Source organism: Amblyomma mixtum, chromosome 3, assembly GCF_055824585.1.
Source record: "Amblyomma mixtum isolate Tamu chromosome 3, ASM5582458v1, whole genome shotgun sequence".
Taxonomy (NCBI): Eukaryota; Metazoa; Arthropoda; class Arachnida; order Ixodida; family Ixodidae; genus Amblyomma; species Amblyomma mixtum.
In genome coordinates this window covers 229507815-229529968 of record NC_143014.1, presented here as the reverse complement: position 1 = coordinate 229529968, position 22154 = coordinate 229507815, and the positions used below count along the sequence as shown (strand labels likewise).

The 22154-nt window shown below is 48.1% G+C and overlaps 1 protein-coding gene and 2 pseudogenes across 1 annotated transcript; all 3 read right to left on the bottom strand.

Moving 5' to 3' along the window:
* The window catches only part of LOC149353963 (ubiquitin-conjugating enzyme E2 S pseudogene), a 36426-nt pseudogene extending 30389 nt beyond the window's left edge, over positions 1-6037 (bottom strand).
* A 4615-nt stretch (positions 6038-10652) lies between these two features.
* On the bottom strand, positions 10653-11256 carry LOC149353962 (ubiquitin-conjugating enzyme E2 S pseudogene; annotated as a pseudogene).
* A 7552-nt stretch (positions 11257-18808) lies between these two features.
* Positions 18809-21850, bottom strand: LOC149353961 (uncharacterized). Its single transcript, XM_089575894.1, has 2 exons — positions 20646-21850; positions 18809-18885 (listed from the first exon to the last, which is right to left on the bottom strand). Exons 1-2 carry the CDS (start codon positions 21736-21738, stop codon positions 18809-18811), a joined length of 1170 nt encoding a protein of 389 aa, XP_089432020.1. The 5' UTR covers positions 21739-21850.
* Between the last annotated feature and the right edge of the window lie 304 nt (positions 21851-22154).

Sequence of the window (22154 nt, the reverse complement as noted above, 5' to 3'; positions counted from 1 at the left end):
CCTTGGCTCGTTCCTACCTCGAAGCGCTCGCAGCCTTGTAGACCTGGAAGCTATTCTCTCAACGACAATTGCGGTAATTTATTTGCTTACTTTTTGCGGATCGGTTCGCAGGACAAAGACCATTGCCCGATAACATTACCCAAAATTTGGTGGCCCCAGACCTCTTGATCGTGGTAGCTGTTTATGAAGGTCAATAGTTCAAAGGAGAAAATCTTGCAATACAGTCTTGTTTAACGGAACGTCGTTAAAGACCCTGAGTCGCAAAAAAGCTGCGGTCGATGGCGGCGTCTTTGGCCGTCACCGAAAAATCTACGAAAATTCCCTTGAGAGCACGCTAAGAGGCAGGTGGCCCACCTTGGTCATGTTACCTTCTGACGTATTTATAACCTGGCCACCGGACTCTGAGAAAACTGCACAGCGTGGGAGGTGGCAGCAAAATTGTAGTGTGAAAGCCGTACATCGGGCCTAAAGGGAAGGTGAAAAGGTTTTTTGAGAATTCGAGGTTATTCAATAATTCCAATCTATCAAGCTACTAGATAAACCATGCAAAGTATTTTTGCACTAGCATTTAAAATGATGACATAATCGTCGACTAAAACCGCGACGATGTTTAGGCTTCTCCTAACTACGCTGGAGGAGTGGGAGAAAACTCGGCAGTGACGTCATTGTTGCCGAAATTTCAGATGTCCGCTGCTCACGCCTGCATGCTGCTGTGCGTCGTCAGATGGCGCCATACAATGCATTGTGAACTTCACCTTTTGTGGCGTCGGTTTTCTTCCAGGGAATAACCGTTCCTTCTCTGGAAACGTAGTGCCGTTATACGTGACGTCATTATCGGGGCCTCTGCCCGTCGCTGTGCACATCAGGGAAGCCTGAACGCCGACGACGACTTTATTCGGCGATTACGCCACCATTTCAAATGCTAGAGCAAAATGATTGCGCGTGCTCTACCTCCACATTTGCACATTCGGCAACCTTAAACTCATAGAATTCTAAAACCGCTTCAGTTGCCCTTAACAACTCCGACCAAGGAGCCTGTCATCTTGTCTTGTGCTCTCGGAGCAACTCCGGTAACCTCAGGTTATTTCGGAGTGTCGTGTAAACTGCGGCGAAGGGGAGGTAGGGCGGTTAATTTCGGAGGAGCATAGCGCCAGCTGTAACCAATAGGAGGAAGGTGTCGCTCCACTTGTCTCCGAGGCCACACTTCGCCATCGCTTTGTCATCACAGAAAACCCTCGGGGATCAGAGCATGCACTGTAGGCGGTCGAACATACCCTTGCTTCCAAAGCGTGTCTGCTGTGTCTTCACTGCCTGTTCGCCCCAGTTCAGAATAAAAAGCGCCAGTGAGAGGTCACTGTCACCTGCAAAGCTGCGATTGGAACCGACTCATTGAAGATAAGCCCTCGAGGAACGCCTCAAAAAGCAGCTTCCGCGTCTGACGGGGGCGCCATCCAGTCGGGACAAAAGGGCACAAGGTGGACGACTCGATGCTTCCAGCATGCGGCAGCGCTTACGGTGGGGATGGAGACAGAAGGGTGCCCTTTTCCCGGTTTCGTGAAATACTCCGTGCCTCAGCGCGCGCGCACGCACGCACGCACGCACGAACGCACGCATGCACGCGCGCACAAACGGACGCGCGCACATATGCACGCACGCACGCACACACACACGCGCGCGCGCGCACACACACACACACACGCACACACACACACGGACGGACGCGCGCACACACGCACACACACAAAGAAGAAAAACAGCCGCGAGGACACCTCATTCCAAGGGCGCTGATTAACATTTTGGAATGAAGCACACACAACGCACACAGCGCTCGCAACATTCGTGAGCGGGGTTCCTCTGCTCACCCCCACGCGCCTTTCTTGTTGCAAAAAGAAAACGAAACAAAAATTCTTCTATTTCTTTCCCAATCCTATTCAAACTACGGTGCAATCGACCGGTCATAGTGCCTAACTGACTGATCTTTCAACGAACGGAGTGAGCGGACAAAACGTAACCTGTTCTTGTGGTCCGAATCTGTAAGGCAGGTCAGAACTCCCTTGTCCTTTTCTGAACCAAAGGGAGAAGCAAATGACTAAAGCAGGCTTACATGAAACAAGTCGAAAGATGAAGGTGAAGTGTGTGCGGTGACGGCCGTGACATAATAGTGGAGGGTGAAACCAATGAAGTCATTCGTCAGTTTATCCTAGACAGAGCGAACGAAGTAGGGGAGGAGGTGGGTGAGGGCATGATTTCGAAAACAAATAAACTTCGGTTGATAAAAACGAGTCCTGTTGCGACTGTTGAGACGCGGGCTCTCAGTTGCCGTCGGGACGCGGGTCCGCTGTCGCCGACCAGCCGGAGCAATGAAGAGACGGGGGGTTAAGGAGCAGAGTGAAAAAAAAAGGTATATGTATTTACATATTTACAAGTAGCGAGAAGCACGATACATGGCACGATGTATCTCAACAGGAAAAAGACACAGGAGACGGGAGCCCTTAAATAGAGTCGGCACAGACTCCCGCCCCTTTTCGTCCAATCAGGAGCGTCCTGTTGGCTGATTGGCCGGCAAGGCTTGAACGCCAACCCAGGTAGCGTTCCCGTAGCTGTCCGGCCCGAACGCACAACGCGCTCCACGATGACGACGCGCAGGCTCGGAGAGACGCCGGCTTGGACGCCGTCCTTGGGGAGCGTCTCTGTAGCTCACCGGCCGAACGCGCAACACTGGGAGCGTTCCGGTGTTAGAAATTCACGTTCACAACAGCTCGCCCCCGCCCGGAAAATCGTGCACGAAGGGAAGAGGTCCGCAGCCACTTCTCGCAGTGCCCAGGTCGGGGCTTAGTCTTTGTCCGCCGGCCGTCATCGGCTCGCCAACCGGTCTCTTCAGGTCTGGAAGGGAGGTGGTCTGGACCGGACACAACCGCAGCCAGCAAATGCCCTTCCATCTCCCCAGGAATCTGCCAGGCTTCTATCTTACCAACAATTTCGCTGACAGGCGACAGGTTCAATCGCGAGTGCACCGTCGCATCACAGACTTCTTCGCGAGTAGAAAAAAAGAAGACTACAAAACAGCAAAAAAAAACTAACAGCCCGTCCAAATCCCTTCTATTCCTTTCCCTTTTCAGAAGCATCGGCTTAAGCCATCTGCGTTGGCGTTTGCCTTCCCTTTTTTGTACTGAACCTCGAAGCTGAATTGCTGCAGAGCAAGGCTCCAGCGCAGGAGGCGACCATTTTTGCCCGACATGCGTTCTAGCCAGGTTAGAGGACAGTGGTCCGTTTGTACGATGAACTTTGTACCAGACACGTAGCAGGCAAGTTTTTGTATCGCCCACACCAGGCACGCGCATTCCTTTTCAGAAGCGCTGTATGCTTCTTCCCTGGCAGTGAGCTCCCTGCTTACATAAAGGATTGGGTGTTCGTTCCCTTGATCATCCGTCTGGCAAAGCACAGCACCCATTCCCCTGTTGCTCGCGTCACACTGGATTATGAACTGTTTTGTATAATCCGGGGACTTTAACACGGAATCCTTCTTGAGGGCTTCCTTTAGAGTGAGAAAGGACTAAACCTCAAACTGACAATGTACAGAAGTACAAATGCGAGATCCAATCCGTTTGAAAACCATGCTTAGATTCAAGGAAGGTACTCGCTTCTATTCTTCAGTCGCGCCCTGCTCGGTCGCTGACCGACAGTAGCTTTAGCAGGCGGTACACGACAAAAACCGAAGTTCTTAAGTGGGCGCTGACCCTTGCGAGCTCCAGACGCTACACGACAATGATTCGTTCCGCCCTCAGCCGCGCGTCTCCAACGCCTGAGCAGCACATAAAAAGTTGAATGCGAGAGGGAGAGGACGATCGAATATGAAAAAAATTCCTGGGTGCCTTCCTTTCTCAGTACCTGAACACCCTTCCTTTCATTTTTTTCCCAGGATTCTTTCACGCGGTAGCAGTGCGCGCTGCTTTGTGGGTCACTGCGCGTTTCACTCCTCGTGCAAAAACTTCTGCAGTGTCGCCACAATGGGGCAGGCGGCTTTCGCTTTCTTTGAACCCATCTAGTCAGTTTGGCCTGCGTGCGGTGCCTATCGCATCTGGAGTGCCGTGGTGAAAGTCTTGCACGATTACAATGTTGACGTGCCTTCACCCTTATGACGTTTTTGGCCCGTCCTTTGTCCTTTCTCTGTGGACTACCACTTGGCTTGGCTCTCCTTGCACGCAGCCGCTTTTCGGAAACTGCCCTAGCAGTTCTTTCTTGCACACCTCCCTTTCTCGTGGAGCCCTCACCCTTCACATCTGCTTTTTGACTCAGCACCGAGCCACCTTTCCCATTTGGATTTGAACTATCGGCTCGCGCTTTCGATGAGTCACGGCACGTCGTAACCTCAAATTGTTCTGACTGCACTTTACTTTCCGCTGAGTCTAGCAACCTGCTCTCCTGAGGATTGCTATCCGACCGCAGGAAACTAAGTACCTGGCCCGCAACTCTATCTGAACCACTCCCTTTGAGTAACGTTGCGTTCTGGCCTGGCGTTTCAGCGACGCACTCAGGTGACTCACAGTCACTCTGATTACAGCAAAGCGCCTCCAATAATTGGCTACTGTTGCTCACCAGCCGCATCGAAGGAGCGTCTCCTTTGAATCCTTCACTGCGCTGGCCTGTGAGCTCAGTATACTCTCTTCCTGAGAGATAACAACTGACTCACTGTTAAAAGCAGCATCTGCTTCTGGGTTTAAACCTTCCCTGCCGTTACTTCCCTGAGCAACGGTTGTGTCCTCAGCTGACCAAGCGGGGTTCCTAGGCTGGTCGCTGACACACAGATGGGAGCGCTGCCCCCTTTTATCACTTCGGACTTTAGCGTCCGCCTCTCCTTTTGGACGGTCGTCCCCCTTTACTGCTCCGGCATTCTTAAAAACTGGCTTCGCGCCTGTTTTGTCTGCTCTATGCCTAGCGGGGTACCGTTGCTTGTACCTGTTGCTTGTACCACGACTTTCAAGCAACACGCGGCGTGACGCATACTCTTCCGCGAGTTCAGCACCCTTCTCAGCAGTGTTTACCTCGGCCCTGTCGAGAATCCACCAACGCATTCGATCCGGAATTGTGTCATAAAACTGCTCTAGACACATGCATTCCATGATCTCCCCTGCGTCCGCGTGAACGCCTGCGCTCTTTAACTACTCCACTAAGTTTGTTTTCAAGTTATAACCAAACTCGAGGTAAGACTCTTCTTTACACTTAGTGGCTTTTCTGAAACGCTGGCGAAAAGCCTCGGCAGACAGGCGGTACTTCTTTAGGAGGCTTGCCTTCACGGTCTCATAGTCCTCCGATTCTTCCGCACTCAGTCTCCCGATCGCGTCCGCTGCTTTACACGGCAACAGGCTCAATAGTTGCTGTGGCCACCCATCTTTCCCAAGATTGTTTTTTTGGCATGTCCTTTCAAAGTTCACCAAAAAAATACCAATGTCCTCGCCTAGCTGGAAGGGTTGCATGAAATCTTTGATTTTGATTGTTTCCCTCCCTCCTGGGCTGGGGGATGGTGGCTGAGCGACGCCGGCTTCGGCTCTTTTCGACTCCGTGTCCAGTTTCCTTTGATCAATTTCCTGCTGTCGGCGTGCTAACTCGAGCTCCTTCTCTCGAAGCTGAAGCTCGCGATCGCGTTGCTTCTGTTCCAGCTCGCGCTGTTCCTTCTCAGCCGCTTCCCTTTCCTCTTCAGCTGCTTTCCTTTCCTTAATCAATTCCCATGGCTCGATAAGCTCTTCATCGTCCGCTCCACAAGATATTATTGCCTCTATGATTTGCGGTTTCCGCATGGCCTTCCCAAGCTCAACCCCTAATTCTTTGCTGATCAAAATTAGATCCGGCTTTTGCAAAGATTTCAGGTCCATGATGCGCTCAGACACTCGACCGATCCCCTATCTCTTCTTAGCAATGCGTACAACAATCAGTACTCACAACACTGCCAAAGAAATCCTGCCAGCATTGACGCTAAATTCAAAAGCCTGGCAAAATACCTCAGGGAAGAAAGGTCGGACACTCACAGAGCCGCGATCATGGGGTCTAACAACGTGGGAGCTCTTGCAACTGCGAACGCTGCTAGGCGATGCGAAGAGCTGACTTCGATCCCAGCGCTGCCATCCAGTTGTTGAGACGCGGGCTCTCAGTTGCCGTCGGAACGCGGGTCCGCTGTCGCCGACCAGCCGGAGCAATGAAGAGACGGGGGGTTAAGGAGCAGCGTGAAAAAAAAAAAGGTATATGTATTTACATATTTACAAGTAGCGAGAAGCACGATACATGGCACGATGTATCTCAACAGGAAAAAGACACAGGAGACGGGAGCCCTTAAACAGAGTCGGCACAGACTCCCGCCCCTTTTCGTCCAATCAGGAGCGTCCTGTTGGCTGATTGGCCGGCAAGGCTTGAACGCCAACCCGGGTAGCGTTCCCGTAGCTGTCCGGCCCGAACGCACAACGCGCTCCACGATGACGACGCGCAGGTTCGGAGAGACGCCGGCTTGGACGCCGTCCTTGGGGAGCGTCTCTGTAGCTCACCGGCCGAACGCGCAACACTGGGAGCGTTCCGGTGTTAGAAATTCACGTTCACAACACGACGCAGTTTGTCATTGCACAGTGTTGATATTACGTACGATGAAGTGCGCATTCATTTATCAGATAGTCCGCATGCCTATATTGCGATGCGCATTAGGCAGCAGGCTTCATCCTACTTCCATTAATAAGGAGCGTATGAATAGTCCAGTTTTATAGTTTTTTCTTGTAAAGCTACTTAGGATGAGCTGTGGTGACAGGCGATGTAACGAAATCGTGCTCCATAAAATTGCCGCCATGGAGACAGTGTTCACTTCTGAAAATTACCAGATGTGAGGTTTAAGATGTACAACCTCGAAACAAATTTCACGAATTGTTGGCTCTGGGGCTGTGATAATTTTCACCATGCAGTAGTCCGCGCGTATGTGTGGATTCTGCCATGGTTTTCCATAAAAATCTAATTTTGGTTCTTTCACCATCATCGGAATGATACCAACTGTAGGTATGTTTACAGAACAGGTGAACTAATTGAAGGCTAAAAAATTGCAGCACTTAGTAACGAGCACATGACGCTTCCATGCATAAGCGTTCCCTTTGTATAGCTGTCCTGACACATTTTTGTGACACAGGCGCTCTTTGATTCTGAAATAACTGCCAGATATCACTATATTTACCTTCTGTCTAGTATTAGATCAACAGATGGATTCATTGCGTCTTTGGAACAGACAACAACGGACGTATGGAGTATTGCTCTCCAAGAATTTCCGCCTTGTGGAGTGGCGGCCTTCATCTTGGCAATCATGGCAGCCGGTAGCTCCCATCCTGAAGACGACCCTAGGACCCTTGCAGCTTGAAGCGCGTCAGATCGAAGGGCTATGACCTTCAAGCGGAGTGGTTCAGATGGGAGCTGCTGAGGCTTCTGGCATTCGACGACGTGAGTGAAATCTTAAGGGTGCTGTAGAATGCATCCCATCACGGCCTTCCAAGAGCAGTTATTGAAAATATGAAATAGAAAACCGGAGAGCGCGTAGCCTCTTGCCGCGAGCATAGCCTGGCGAAGCTTGGCGAAGCCGCTGCCCGGCACGCGGGAGTGAGCTGATGAAATAGGTGCGCAGTGAACATCTGTAGCCAGGCTTTGCTCGGTCAGCACTCCTTACAAGAGGCAGTGCGTTTATTGCAAGTTTTTTTGTATTTTTCCTGCGAATTTCCTCAAATGTGTTAGTGAGACGTTCTTTCGAACCAGCAGTCTTGTGCAGTGCGTGCACTTTCCCACTGGCTTCCTTTCTTTCCTTTACAACGTGAACCAAAGCTAAACAAAAGCCCTGACGTCATTTGACCGAAGTGAATCCACAGCGAAAGAAAAAAAAGAATGGAGGAAGTAAGGAAACAGGATGAGAGATCTTTTTATCTCACGTGCAAACTGAAGCATATAAATATGCTTGGTGATTTTTTTTAATTTCATCAATTTTTATTTTCAAAACTGGGAGAGACGTCGGTTCGGTCTGTGCAGCTGCGTTCTACAGCCAGGCATACATTTTGTACCTCATATAAGTGATTTATTAAACGACTAATAGACTTAAATGAACAAAATCTGTCCTCAGTTTCAGGAGCCAAGGTTTTATTGAGAAATCGGTGACCGTCAGCACCGATGGACAGCCGTGTTTTTAAATTTTCTTAATCGGCAATGTGGTTCTAAATATCGCACGTCAAAAATGCGCGTTTGAAGCTTGTTGAGTTTCCTTCCCCGCAGTACCTAACTATAAAACGGCGCCGTTGCGCCTGCCATTGCCACAGAAATCAGTCTAAATTCTTCGGTCACATAAAATGCATCAACTGAGCCTGAATTCGGGAAAAATATGAAAGACGCCATTTTGAAAATATCGAATGCATAAAAGGTAACTCAGCGGGGCTTGAAATGCGTATTTTTGACGTTCAATACTCGAACTCTGCTGATTAAGCAAACATTAAAAACAGACCTAGACTTCGATGCTGACGGCCATAAAATTCTCGGCATAACCTTTCTCCCTAACATCAGAAATAAAAACTTTATTAGGTAATTTAAGTTAATTAGCTGTCTAAATATTTTTACATTCCTGGAGCATTGTGTCTCGCTCTCTGTACAGTCCAGCTCAAAAGGCCGCGCCGAGAAGCTCTCGCAGTCTTGAAATAAACTTTTTAGTGTAAAGGATGAAATTTGATCCTGTATGATGGCAGTAGTGCAGAAAGCAGTGTGAGGTGTTTGGTTCGTGTCCGCTTCCTAATAGCTATATCACGTGAGCGGAGAAATGCGTAACAGGTGGGCGGTTACCGTGGAGGGAGGACAGTATCCGAAGGATGGAAAAATCCGCAACCGGAGAATGGTTTCCCTGGAAAGAGGGTATGGCGAGAGCTTAAGAAGGCGCAGCCGGTCTGCATTTGTTGCAGAGAGCACCCGGAGGATAGTTGCTCTGGAAGGAGACTTTATGGCCAGAGCATTGTTACAACGGTTACCATGGTTATCTCGGAAAGAGGAGGGTGGGGCGAGAGTGGCGAGTTCCCCAACGAGAGGATGTTTGCCGTCGGAGGAGGAGGTTATGCGTAGAGCGTGAGAAGGCAAATATGGTACGTGGTTGTCATGGCAACTACCCCGAGGATAGCTACCCTGGAAGGAGACATAGGCTTGCCGTGGAAGGAACGTACGAATAGAGGAGGTTATTGCGAAGTGTAATAAGGGGAATTACGGTACCTATGCGGATCATGTCTCCCGCCAAGGAAAACAAAGTGTAAGGCTCAAGCGAAGGAATATAGCATTAGCCATGTGGGAGAGCTCTTGCGAAAGGCGCCCCCGAAGACAGGAACATCGGCGGCGAAGCGCTTCTAGAACAGGGCACTGGAAGCAGACCAACGCTATAAACGGCTATGTGTAGAAAACTAAAACGAGCACCCTGGAACTATGCCGATGTGATCTCTCTCTCATATTTTCTACCACAACATACCGCAAAATACAAATACCAAAACAGCAGCCGCTGAATTTCACTTGATCCAGTGGTAACCGTCCTGTCAACTTGTTTTAAAGATGTTTGATTCGGGCTAAAGCGCAGTTTGAAATCCAAATATTTCCGCTTTACTTACTAGAAAATATATATCACGAAAATAGAGAAATGTAATTCGTCCATGGTAATTATTATGAACACCTAAAAAAGTGAGCCGAATTTTCAAAAAACAAACACTAAGCCTTAGTGATACTTTTGAAAAAAAAGGAGATAGTGGAAACCTGTGAAGAAGACGAGATCATCATGTTGGTCGAAGACCCCTGCAGCAGCCGTGGCCTAGTAGTCCTAGCATCGGCCTCTTATGTGGAAGTTGCGGGGTTCGATCCCCAGCACCGCCGTGTACCCACATGTTTCGAATAGCTACAAACCTTGCAGTGCCCTTACGCTCGGCTTCTATAGGGTCAAACACCTAGAAATTGAATCTTTGACCCTACCTAGTGAAGAGCAAAACAGTGAACACAAAAACCCGCTCAACAATATGTCACACATGGTGACAGCACCACCACGGATCATCTCAGTAACACATGCAGACATTGCTCACAGTTCGTTTCAAAGCAAACAACATATCAGCAGCATGACAAGTTTCCACTTTCTGCGCCACTACGCGTCGCCTGTGTATGCACCCTGTTATCTTTATTCAACCATCTGCTTGCGCAATTGCAGTTTCAACACTAGCACATTCTCGCTTTCTGCTCTGAAGCCTGTAGTCGGACTGCCGTTTTCCCGCCCTGACGGTAATAATGCAACGACACGAGTGAATCTGCCAGGAAAACGCCCTGGCAGAATAAAACTCCTCGCCACGCGACTAGCGTTTTTGTTCGAAGAACATCAGTGCCTTCGTCTTTTCCTTTTTTTACCTTTCGCTTCGAACTCTGCATGATGAATTCTATTTACAGACAGGTGGACATGTGTGTGTGTGTGTGTGTGTGTGTGTGTGTGTGTGTGTGTGTGTGTGTGTGTGTGTGTGTGTGTGTGTGTGTGTGTGTGTGTGTGTGTGTGTGTGTGTGTGTGTGTGTGTGTGTGTGTGTGTGTGTGTGTGTGTGTGTGTGTCAGTGTGTGCGAGAGGGAGAGGAAGGAACAGTCATGTCGGATATCATAACCGCGACGGTGTGCGTATCTTCTCATTCACCAGCGTAAAGGTCTGGAGCTGTGGCGAGGAGCCACCCTCGTGCGTGCCGGGCCGGGCGTGGCTGTCTGTGATGGCCCGTGCCCTCCGGCAGGAGTCGTTCTTCGCTCCGAGCCACCTGCCGCCAGGCTCCTCGTTGAGCTCTGACTCCGGACTTGGCGCCACGAGCAGGCACTTGATGGTGAGCCGGATCTGCTGGAGGCCCAGGTTCGGCTTCCAGTCCTTCTTCGGCATATTCACGCAGCTCTTGTTCGAGGACACAACCGCACGGGGGCGGAAGATGCGCGTCGTGAAGAAACACCGCGATGACGACCCCGAGAAATCTTTTGGCCGCACCAGGCGCAATTTGATGCCGCCGCCTGCGTAGGGCTGCACGGAGGTGCCTCGATGGTGGCCTCTATGCCGGTGACATCCTCGCGGTGGCAATGACGCGGATGCCGTATGGCTGCTGAAGAAGCAGTCCACAGACCTACTGCGAAATCTGATGCAGCAATAGCGGAGAAAAGGGTCGATATTTTTGGTCTGTTTCTGCGCAAGCGAAGAGGAAAACCCAGCGAATAGCAGATCGCATAGCGTCCGACGCACTGCGAGCAGAGGGAAAGTGATTCCTCGGCAGAACTTTACCAATTGACGTGCTTGTCTTTGATTAAAACTGTTAATCTACTGTATTACAGTTTCTGTGTTATTGTGTTATGCAAAGAAATAAGCAGGAGACTTCAAGAATCTTATCAATGACTTAGCAGTCATAGGAACCGTACACGCATAAACGTTCTCGCTCTACAACAAGTATTACTCTTTAACCAGGGCGACGGTCTTAGTATTAACGCAATTAATGCAAATCCTAAGTACATTAACGCAGAGCGCACAATATAAGTTGGGGGTAGGTCAGCTGTCAGAGCTAGTCAGTAAGCATAAGGTAACTGACAAAGAGATACATAAGAGGAGAATCGAGCGTGCTGTAAAGAACGGTGGTAGCAGAAAGGGGGCTGAACAGAACCTGGCACGGGAAAATATTTGCACTAACAGAAAAGACGGCAATGTCATCACCGATATGGGTAAGGCAGTTAATGTAGCCAAAGAGCCCCCAAATGTCTGGATGTTGGCTCAAATAATCATGACGATAATGACACAGGCAGTGGTGCAGATGAATTAGGCAACTTTCTGGTAACGAAACTGGAAGTAAGCAGTCTTACAGACGATAGACAGGGGAAAAGCTCCTGAGGATGGTTATGTAATTGCAGGTATTTTGATGGAACGACGCCGTGATTGGGACAGAAAACTAACCATATTCTATAGCCAATGCCTCACGATGTAGGACACATTATAAACTTGAAGGAATGCTATTACTTTAATTGAAAAGCAAGCGAACGTCTAATGCAAAGCTGGAGACCGATATTCTCTTGCTATTCGTTTTGTAGAAGGGATTTTCTAAAGCCATTCGGAATCAAATTGTATCAACCTTAGATTTTCCTCAACCACAGCACCAGCTAGATTGGCCTTCGGAAGGTCTAATGGACAAGAGACTATATTCACTCATTCCGTGAAGCGATAGAGGCACGCGCAGATTATCGCCAATTCCAGTGTGTAGCCTCCATCGATTACAAGAAAGGATTTTACTCAGTAAGAACATCAGCAGTCACCAACATATTTTGAAACAGCGGTGTAGAAGCGGCGTATGTTAAGATACTGAAAAATATCTATATACCGGCTGCACGTACTACATAGCTCCGCAAAGACAAAATGGTAATGTCCCAATGAGGAAGGGCAGTCAGGGAGAAAAACAGGCTCCAGTATTATTTCGCATGTGTTTGCTCAAGGCAATCAGAGAACTGGATTGGGAATGATTGGGAATAAAAGGTAAAAGAGAATATCGTCGTAATGTCGTCACAATAGGAGGAATGCTGTGAGCGCTGCCACAGCGGTGAGCTCGGGAAAATTTTTACCAGCAAATGTTATTGAACGGGCACTGATATCGCAGAGTGCATGGTATTCTTTAGCATTTAGCCTGCATCGAAAAGCGACTGCCGCGGCTGGGAATGAACCCTCGACATTCGGGTTCCCACATGGGCGGCGCAACCACTGAAGCAGCACTGCTGACATTGCCTGGCTATGAAGCTCAGAGGCCGGAATCGCAAACCATGATTGGGGACTTAGATAGGGAGAGGCAGAAAGGTGGGTGTAAACTTAACATACAGCTGTATGAAGAAATGTCGAAAAAGTCTCTGAAGTACAAGACCATTTACGATCTGCAGCGATGCATTTCAAATTCTGAGGAAATACACATACTTTGGTCATGTAGTAACCCGCTAACCCGGAACACGAGAGGTAAATGACAGGAAGAAGTATATCCTGGAGTGCATATGGTATATGTAATATCAGGTCATGAATAGCAGCTTTCCATTTTCTCTCAAAAAGAAAATGTTCAACCTTCGCATCTTGCAGCACCGAACTGTGGGCAAGATACTTGCAGGCTAACGAACAGACTTGAAATATAGTTAGATAAGTGTAGCGATTTATGGAAAGAAAAATGGTGGATGTAACATAAAAACAGAGGCAGGAGGGGATGCTTGCACAGACAAGGAGGCCGCAGATTGCACAGAGCAAGGTTAATTGCGAGTAACACAAAAAACATCTTACTCTCATGCCAGTTATTTGTAGTGAAGCTTCAATTGAGGAATACGCGGTAGAGCGCAGTTACACTGCCAAGATTAAACAAATCCTAGGGCTATTTAATGCCTTGCGTGGATGCTTTTTCACTCTGTTAGTTAAAGTGTTTATAAGTATGAAAGGCGTCAATAGCCAAAGAAGGGCCATCAGCCTTCTTTGATTTGATTCATTCATCCTTCAAAGGAGGCGCGCACAGCATTTTAGTTTTTAAAGCTTTTTGTTCACTTCTCACTTTTTCAAACCTCCTCCAAACCAATCATGCTAGCTTATTTACGCTTAAATGAGTTTATTTGCGCTTTATCGCCGTATCATCGTACTACTCATGCCTAAAAAACACGTTCTTTCAATAGCATGCTTTTTTTTCAGTAGTATATTTCCTGTACTTCAGCAAAAGAGCATCTGCATAGGAAAGCAAGTTCTTCTTCATAATCATCCGGTGCTTCAGCAGGGATTCCATGGGAATAAAGACCAGAATTACATTTAAATATATGCTTCACATTAACTGCAGTTTCAAGTATTTATTATGAAAATCTTTATGAAAATGATAATAGCCAACCGCTTCTGGCGATGTTTAACCCAATTTTGTGTTTGAAGTTTCAGAGATGACCGTTCAAACAGCACTGTTCATAAGAAACCATTCTTTGAAGAAACAATTCTGCGAAGACAGTATTTAAAAATGTACAGTCGTGAGCAAAAGTGGAGAGATCGGCGCTTCGGCGGCGGGAGCAGTTGCGGGGCCGCCCCACGGCGCTGCTATCTCGCCGCGCTCGCTCGCTGCGAGAGTGCCTCGAGTGACGACAAACTTCCCCCTCGCTCTCGCGCGGGTGTTTATCACGACTGATAAATTCCTAGTGCTGATTTCGGCTACTTTCCCTTCGGGAACTACACACTTTTCTTTTCACACTCCTCGTCGACGCGACCGTTCACCAGCAGAGTAGCCGAAATCCGCACTAGGAATTTATCAGTCGTGATTAACACCCGCGCGATAGCGAGGAGGAAGTTTGTCGTCACTCGAGGCACTCTCGCAGCGAGCGAGCGCGGCGAGATAGCAGCGCCGTGGGGCGGCCCCGCAACTGCTCCCGCCGCCGAAGCGCCGATCTCTCCACTTTTGCTCACGACTGTACTTTGAATTTATCTTGTGCCGTGGCATGAAGCCTTGCAATACGTAGACATGGTTCAAGGTTGAAAAACAGCGCACAAAAGACTAGACACAAGAGTAAAGGCCACGACAAGACAAGCGCTGAACTCACAACTAAGGCTTTATTGCGAAAACCTGGGTATATAAGGAAGGCATAATACATGAAAACAAAATTGAACAAACATAACTATGACAATGATAAAACTAGCGTGCGCCCGAAGCCCAAAATCTGCCAAGAAACGTGATCTCGTTATCACTTAAAGCAACCGAAGGTTTGCTAACGCAGCCCCGTTGCTCCGTTGCGATGAAGTATGCTTCTGCTACTTCCCGCGTGGTTTGATCTCTGTGAGAATACAACACCTTTGCTTGACTTAACAAAGCAGTGCACTTTTTCTTCTTGTTCTTCATCACTGCGCACCCCTTACAATGAGTAACAAGATAAGATTGGTCATTGCTTTTATCTAAATTGTTGTTGTGTTCTTGCAAACGCTTGTTCAAGCAACGGCCGGTCTCTCCGATGTAGCGGGCTCCTCAGGAAAGGGGAAAGCTGTAGACGACACACGTGCGGCAGTTGACGAACGGATCCGTGTGCGCGACACCGCAACCTTTTTTTCTTTTTCGACACTTTCTTCCTTTCTATCGCAGCACACACTTGTTTAAGCTTGACAGGAGCAGACAGCAATACATCAACGTTGAAACTTTTTCCTACATTTTTCAGTCCGTGGGAGACCTGGTGCAAATATGGCACAACTGAGGTGCTTTCCTTTTTCCGGACTGTTAAGTGGTACATTCAGTGCCATGAACCTATACCAACTCGCCCAACTTAACATTCTACTACGTAGACATAGTGTGTATCCCTGCTTTAATTCATTATAAAATGTTATTTATCTTACCTGACTTTCATTTTGTTAGTGACTAACGTCCGTTCTAGAAGGTCTGTCTTGAATTAAATCTGACCTCGTTCCTTCCGTAAACATAGTGAACAGTAGTGTGGGGCACTAGTCTGGTATATTCGGTAGTGAACACTTTCATTGTAGAAACGTCTTTGAATTCACGCTTGGCTACTGGTTTTTCTGAGTGCAGCGGCAATGGCCGCTGATGGTGTGAGCCACTGTGGCACGCTGTGGCCTGAGCGCACATTTCATAATAGTTCCTTCGTCGACAGTTGCGTGCCCCACGTTTCTCGATGTCAATAAACGCAGTCATAGCTGCGTATAACAGGTGTGGTGACTAAATCAATCAAGTTTTTGAAGATTACGGAGTGCCTTAGAAGAGTAGAACCAACTCTGTGTTGCTGAGAATCGAGTGGCCTAGTCCGAAACATTTTTTACTTCTGCAATATTAGTGAGATAGGTACAAGACTAATCCGCTTGCTTTTTAAATTCAGCATTGCCTTCGGAAAATGAGGCGCTATGAAAGCTGCAGAAGAACCACTAAACATAGCACGCTGAAAAGTGGAAGTAAGCGCGACAGATTCAATATCTATCCCTTTCCAGGGCTGCCTGAGCGTTTTAAGACCAGAAGAGCAAGGTTCCGGACTAGTTGGCAATGCATTTAAAAGGAAGAAACAGCGCGAAGAAACACGGATGCCCGAAGAAACGACACACACACTAGCGCTGACTCACAACTGAGATTTTATTCTGGTGGAAAGGCACTTAAATAGAAAACATGAGAGGGTGAGTAACAGGGCTGCTGCAGCGGTAACCAGCAATCTGTGTAGTCGCGTCACAAGATGGCAAAACGCGTAAAAGGGAACAAAAGAAAGTTATCAGCCATAAAAAGACTGTGTAAAAGGCCGCAAAACGGTAATCAGGTAGGTAAACTTAACAAAAAAAAAACAATGAAAACGTACCAAAAAAAGGGGGGGGGGCGGAACTGAAGGCAAGATAAGAGCAGTACCAAAGAGGATTCCGTGAATTGTTCTGCTGTGCGCGGCACACCACCAGAATAATTCACAGAATCCTGGTTGGTACTGCTTTTATCTTGCATTTAGTTCTACCCCCCCCCCCCCCTTTTGGGCACGTTTTTAAAGCTTTTACCTTCACCACGTTTTTATATATTTTATATTTTTATGTTTTCACCTATATAGTCTCATCTGTGTCCTTCATAAGCTTTCACCATTCACCGTCTTTTTCGGTACGTTTTCATTGTTTTTCGTTAATGTTACCTACCTGACCACTGTTCCGCGGCCCTTTACACTGTCTTTTTATCGCTTATACCTTTCTTTGTTCCCTGTTCTTTTTTTACCATCTTGTGACACGACCACACTGATTGCCGGTTATCGCTGCAGCAGCCCCGTTACTCATCCTCTCATGTTTTCGATTTAGGCGTCTTTCCACTAGAATAAAATTTCAGTTGTGAGACAGCGCTCGTGCGTGTGCCGTTTCTTCGTGTGTCCGTGTTCCTTCGCGCTGTTTCTTCCTTTTAAATCATTTGAAGACGCGCATTGTGAAGAAACCGCCTTATCTCTGGAACCATATTTTCCAAAGAGCTTTGCGTTTGCCCTGGGCGCGGGATATGAAATAAGGGGATTTCGCTCTCTCAGATCGCGTCTCGGCGGTAAAGTTTATGTAGCACCACTGTCGAGTGGCCAATTTTCAACTTCGCGCGTTTTATTTTATGGTCGACGAAAAAGATGCGTAAACTGTACTTTGTTTGGTTTATGGTTTGTGGGGATTAACGTCCAAAAGCGACTCAGGCTATGAAGTGCGCCGTAGCGAAGAGCTCCAATAATTTCTACCACCTGAGGTTCTTTAACGTGCGCTAACATCGCACAGCACAAGGGTCTCTAGAATTTCGCCTTCATACAGACGGGACCGCCGCGGCCGGGGTCAAACCAGCGTCCTTCGAGACAGCAGCCGAGCGTGATAACCGGCGCAAAGGTAGCTTTGGTAAACGAGCGCCGAGGCGGAAGGCCCATTTCTCAAGCATTTCATCGCAGATAAGTCGAGCGCGAGGCCAGGAGCACAAGGCCCATTTTTATCAATGGAGGTGATTGAGCACCCACACCTGCCACGGGGGAAACGAATGATTGAATGAATGAACCACTTGGCCACCGCTGCCGCTTTCAGCCGGCTGTTTATCAAGGCGATCTAGCTCTTTCGTATTGACATTTTTTCTCCTGAAGCTGATATTAAAAAAGTAAGCTAGTTACTCCTAAGTAATCGGCATACATATCAAAACTGCTCGGCAAACTAGCGCGAGAAACTGAATGTACACCCCACTCCTTGATGTAGACACTCACGTCACGGGCCACGCCATGCAGAAAAATAGAAACTAAAAACTCTGAATGAGCACGCTCGACGTTAACCGTGAAGCCTAGTGGTAAACATAAAAAAAAATGATATTCGGTCCTCACCCTGTAGCAGCGCAGACCACGTGGCAGCATGCTGTAATTATCATCAAAGATGCGTTCGGACGCGCAGAAAAACAAACGAATACCAAAAAATTAGGAACGTACTCGGAGTGCTAAAAGCCGTATCAAACTTGGAACCTGGGGGCGTTAACACGGCTGCACACTTAAAATGGCCAGGAAACGGGCTCTCATAAGTATTTAAATTAAAAGGGCTGTTGTATAGAGATTGATTGCACCTCCTAGTCACGAATAGCAACTGTTCTTTAAACGATAACGTAAGAGGGGCATTTATTGCACGAGCATGGCAGCGCTACAAGCGATCTGGTGCCGTTATCTGACGCTGAGTGCAGTACGGCGCACTAGGTAACAGTGCTTTATCACATCTGTGCGGAAAGTAACACCATCGCATAGGCGTCAGTAACGTAAGGCTAACTGACTATGTAAACAACATCGCAGAATGGTTTTGTGGCGATATTATCAGAGTCAACATTCCGCAAAAATGGCGGCGTGTGTCACGAAATTCGCTTATTGGTCGCTAAAAGCCACGCGAACTTGCGACGTCACAACAACGTGCCCCTCACAGCAGGTAGCAACCCCAGCCCACCAGATTGAGATGGCTTAAGACTTTGTGACGTCATAAGAATCTTCCAACTGCGGCTCTCAACCGTGGCAGGTGGGAATTTAATTGATGATTGGCCGAAAGAGGTTGCATCACGTGGTGACGTCATCACAACCAGTGTATGGAAGCAAGAAGGAAGAGAAGCAACGAAAAATGGTGGGAAACCCAGCTAGAACCGGTTCTTGGCGAAGAGTTCCCATCTTCTTCTTCCGCTTGCAGAGAATGGCTATCGTGTTCTCCATTATATAAAAAAAAATCTTGAAAACAGTTGATAAAAGGACGCAAAAAATCATATGCAAGAAAGAGTAGAAAGAGCTGCAAGGAAAAATGGCGGGAAAATTACGTTAGAACCAGTTCTTGCTTCCGGCTTGTAAATAACGCTCGTCTGCTTCTCTCGTTGACAGAGACTGGCCATCTTCACCTTCACAATAACAAAAAAAGACAAGGAAAAAGGTACAAAAAAACATCAAAGAAGCAACGATGGGGATGCCTATGCTATCGCATACAACTTCTGAAGAGCGTGAACTGCTCCCCGAGTTTTCTTCTGGAGGTTTCAGATTAAGGTAATACGAAACAATGATAGTTCGCTGGGATTGTCCTAGAGTGCTTAAAATTGCCATCTTAGACCTTGACAAGAAATCAAGGAGCGCGAAAAAGCCTTCGTGTAAAGTAGCTTATCCCCTGAGACATCAACACCACATCGTGAAAATTACGAAGTGGTTCTAAACATGTATAAGGTGCGAGACCACTTTTAAAAAGCTGTATTTTTAATAAAATTCAACTTTTCAAGTTTTGTTCCATAAAATTTTTGATGCACTGTTTCTAATCAACACCATCACAAATATATCACCAAATTTCTAACTCTTGGAGATATTGCGAAACCAACACTAAATATTTTCCAGGCAAATCACACCTTAATATTTGCATCAATATTCACTTTTACTTGTTCGTTTTTTAGTTTAGACTATAGTAACTGTTTATCGCCATCTAAGTCTATTTTTGTTGGTATTTATCACTAAAACATTCATAAAAGCAACGCAAGACATTCGGAACACATTGAATAGTTAGGTCAGGATACGAACACATCAGTTTCGTTCGTATGGTTGCATGTCTTGTTTGAAAAATGTTAGCAAAGGTATGCTAGATGTTTTCAAGCACATAGCGATCGAAACTGGTCCGGTAACCCAGAAATCTTGACTGTCAGTGGACCAGCAGCGCATCTGGAACTTTCTCTTTTGGTGTACCGATGCCGCAAAAGACGCGTGCGCAAAAAAAAGTAAGCGGTCACAAGGAAAAAATTCAGGGGGCACTTTGACTTTCTAAAGTGGGTAGAGGCGGAAGCGTTTTCCGCACCACCTCCGCTGTTTCTGTGGCACTGGTGGCGTCACATATATTTGAGTACTAATTACTAAGTGATGGCAAATCGCTAATTAATTGTTACTTACTGATTAATGTCTAAATGCTAATTAACTGCTAATTAATGACGCTTAAGCTTCGCCTTTAGGAGTGGAACGCGACAGCGCGTTGTAGCGCTGCCAGGGAGTCCACGGAACGCCACCACCCGTTCGGCGCGATGTCTTGCCCTTTGAACGCAACGCTTTTTTGAGGAAAGGAAATGGCGCAGTAATTCTCTGTCATCTCGGTGGACACCTGAACCGCACCGTAGAGGAAGGGAGGTGGGAGTGAAAGAAGATAGATAAAGAGGAGCCGTAATGAAGAAAATGAAAATTGTATTTGAGGAAAGGAAATTACGCAGTAACTGTCTCACATATCTCGGTGGACACCCGTCAACATTCAGGGGTGAGTGAGTGAAAACTTTATTGTATCTTTCAAGGGATTCGCGGCTGTGGTCTCCGTCGTCTTTGGCGCTGGCGACTTGAGGCTTCTCGTCAGCAAGGGTGGGCCCCTATTCCAAGGCTCCACTGAGTCGTGCTGCATCAGTCGCGTGCTGCACTAAGGCCCTTTGGGTCGCGAGCTCGCCGCTGGTGAGCCGACTCTCCCATTGCTCCGCACTCGGGTGTTCGTGTTGGTGGAATGCCTTGTTGCGTTCGCATTCCCACGTGATATGATAAAGTGTAGGTGTGGCATCGCACCAAGGGCAGGTGGCTCTGTATTGTGTCGGGAACATCTTATTAAGTATGTGTAGGTTCGGAAAGAAGTTGGTCTGTAATATGCGCCAGCCGGTCGCTTCCTCCTTTGTTAGGGCTTTGTGTGGTGGTGGATATCTAATTCTAGCTCCCCTATGCAAGTGCAAGGTCTCTGCGTATCCCCCCTCGCAAGCCTGTAGGCGGAGCTCCGGAGCATTTGACTGCCCTGCTCGGAATGCGTTACCTCGAGCTAGGCTGTCTGCCCTTTCGTTCCTCACTATGCCCGCGTGGCACGGGATCCAGATTAGGTTATGCCTGGGTTTCTCCTCGGCGGAGGTTACCCCGCTGAGTATTTTAAGGGCTGTTCTGCTGATCCTGCCCCTCGTGCAGTTCCTACACGTCTCCTTCGAGTCCGTCAGTATGTTGAGAGATCGGCCCGTTCTGTAGCCTTCTGCTGCCGCCAGCGCAACGGCAATCTCTTCGGCCTCCGCTGTGCCGGCGACCTTTGCCGTGGCACACGTGATCATGTTTCCTTCCTTGTTTACCACTACCGTCGCGGCTACGCGTTCTCTCTCGCGCGGATATAGGGCAGCGTCCGTGTATATGGTGTTGTCTAACTGGGCTACCGTTCTCTCCACGTACTCGGCCCTCGCTTTTCGTCTGTTTTCGTGAAGATTGGGGTCCATGTTTTTCGGCAATGGTCCTACGTTAATGGTTTTCCTAAGGTGGTCCGGTACGTCCGCGTATCTGTCTACCAGTCCGCTCGTGTCCCGACCCAACCTTCTTAGGAGCGCTCGTCCCGTGGGGGTGCCTCTGAGTCTCGTGGTTTGCGTTCCCAGCAGAGCTTCGGCGAGCTCGCTGAAGGTGTTGCTGATGCCTAGCTGGAGCAACTTTTCGTTCGACGTGTACTTGGGTAGGTGCAGAGCAGTCCTGTACGCCTTCCTGAGAATGATGTCGGCTTGCTCTCTTTCCGCCTTGGTCGTCGCGTGGTACGGCAGGGAGTACGTGACTCGGCTGACAATTAGGCTGTTAACTAGCTTGAGAGTGTCTTCTTCTCTCATTCCATATCTCTTTTGGGAGACTCTGTTGATCATACGGCCCACCTGCTCTGCCGCCTTACTCAGCAGGCTGATGGTGTGGCTGCATTTCCGGCTTCCTTGCAACCACATGCCCAGGATCCTTATCATGTTCTTTTCCGGGATGTTCTGTCCCTCGAGAACGACCTCCAATGTCGCTTGGGTGGGATGCTTGCCGACCCTGAGGAGTTCCGACTTCTCCGTCGAGCATCTTAGGCCCCTCTCTCTGGTCTAAGTTTCTACGCAAACATTCAGGGGGGCACTTTTTTGACCTTAAGTGTGGTCACTGATGTGTGGTTAAGATGTTAAGCTTCGCCCCTAAGAGTGGAACGCGACAGCGTCTTGCAACGCTGCCAAGGAGTCCATAGAACGCCATCGCCCATTCGGTTCTACGCCTCACTCGTCGGTAAATTGGTTTTTGAGGAAAGGAAATGTATCTGTCTCTCATTTGTCGGTGGACACCTAATACTCGCCGGAAGGTGATGGAGGATGATGAGAGTGAGTGAAGACACCGTATTCACTAGACG

What these genes read in the sequence shown, in the direction of transcription:
- LOC149353961 (XM_089575894.1), bottom strand. Translation starts at nt 21,738, where the DNA reads ATGATAAGGATCCTGGGCATGTGGTTGCAAGGAAGCCGGAAATGCAGC. An exon ending in AACAAAGGAGGAAGCGACCG is followed by an intron (nt 18,886 to 20,645) that starts GCTGGCGCATAT and finishes GTTATTGTGAAG; the next exon opens with GTGAAGATGGCCAGTCTCTG.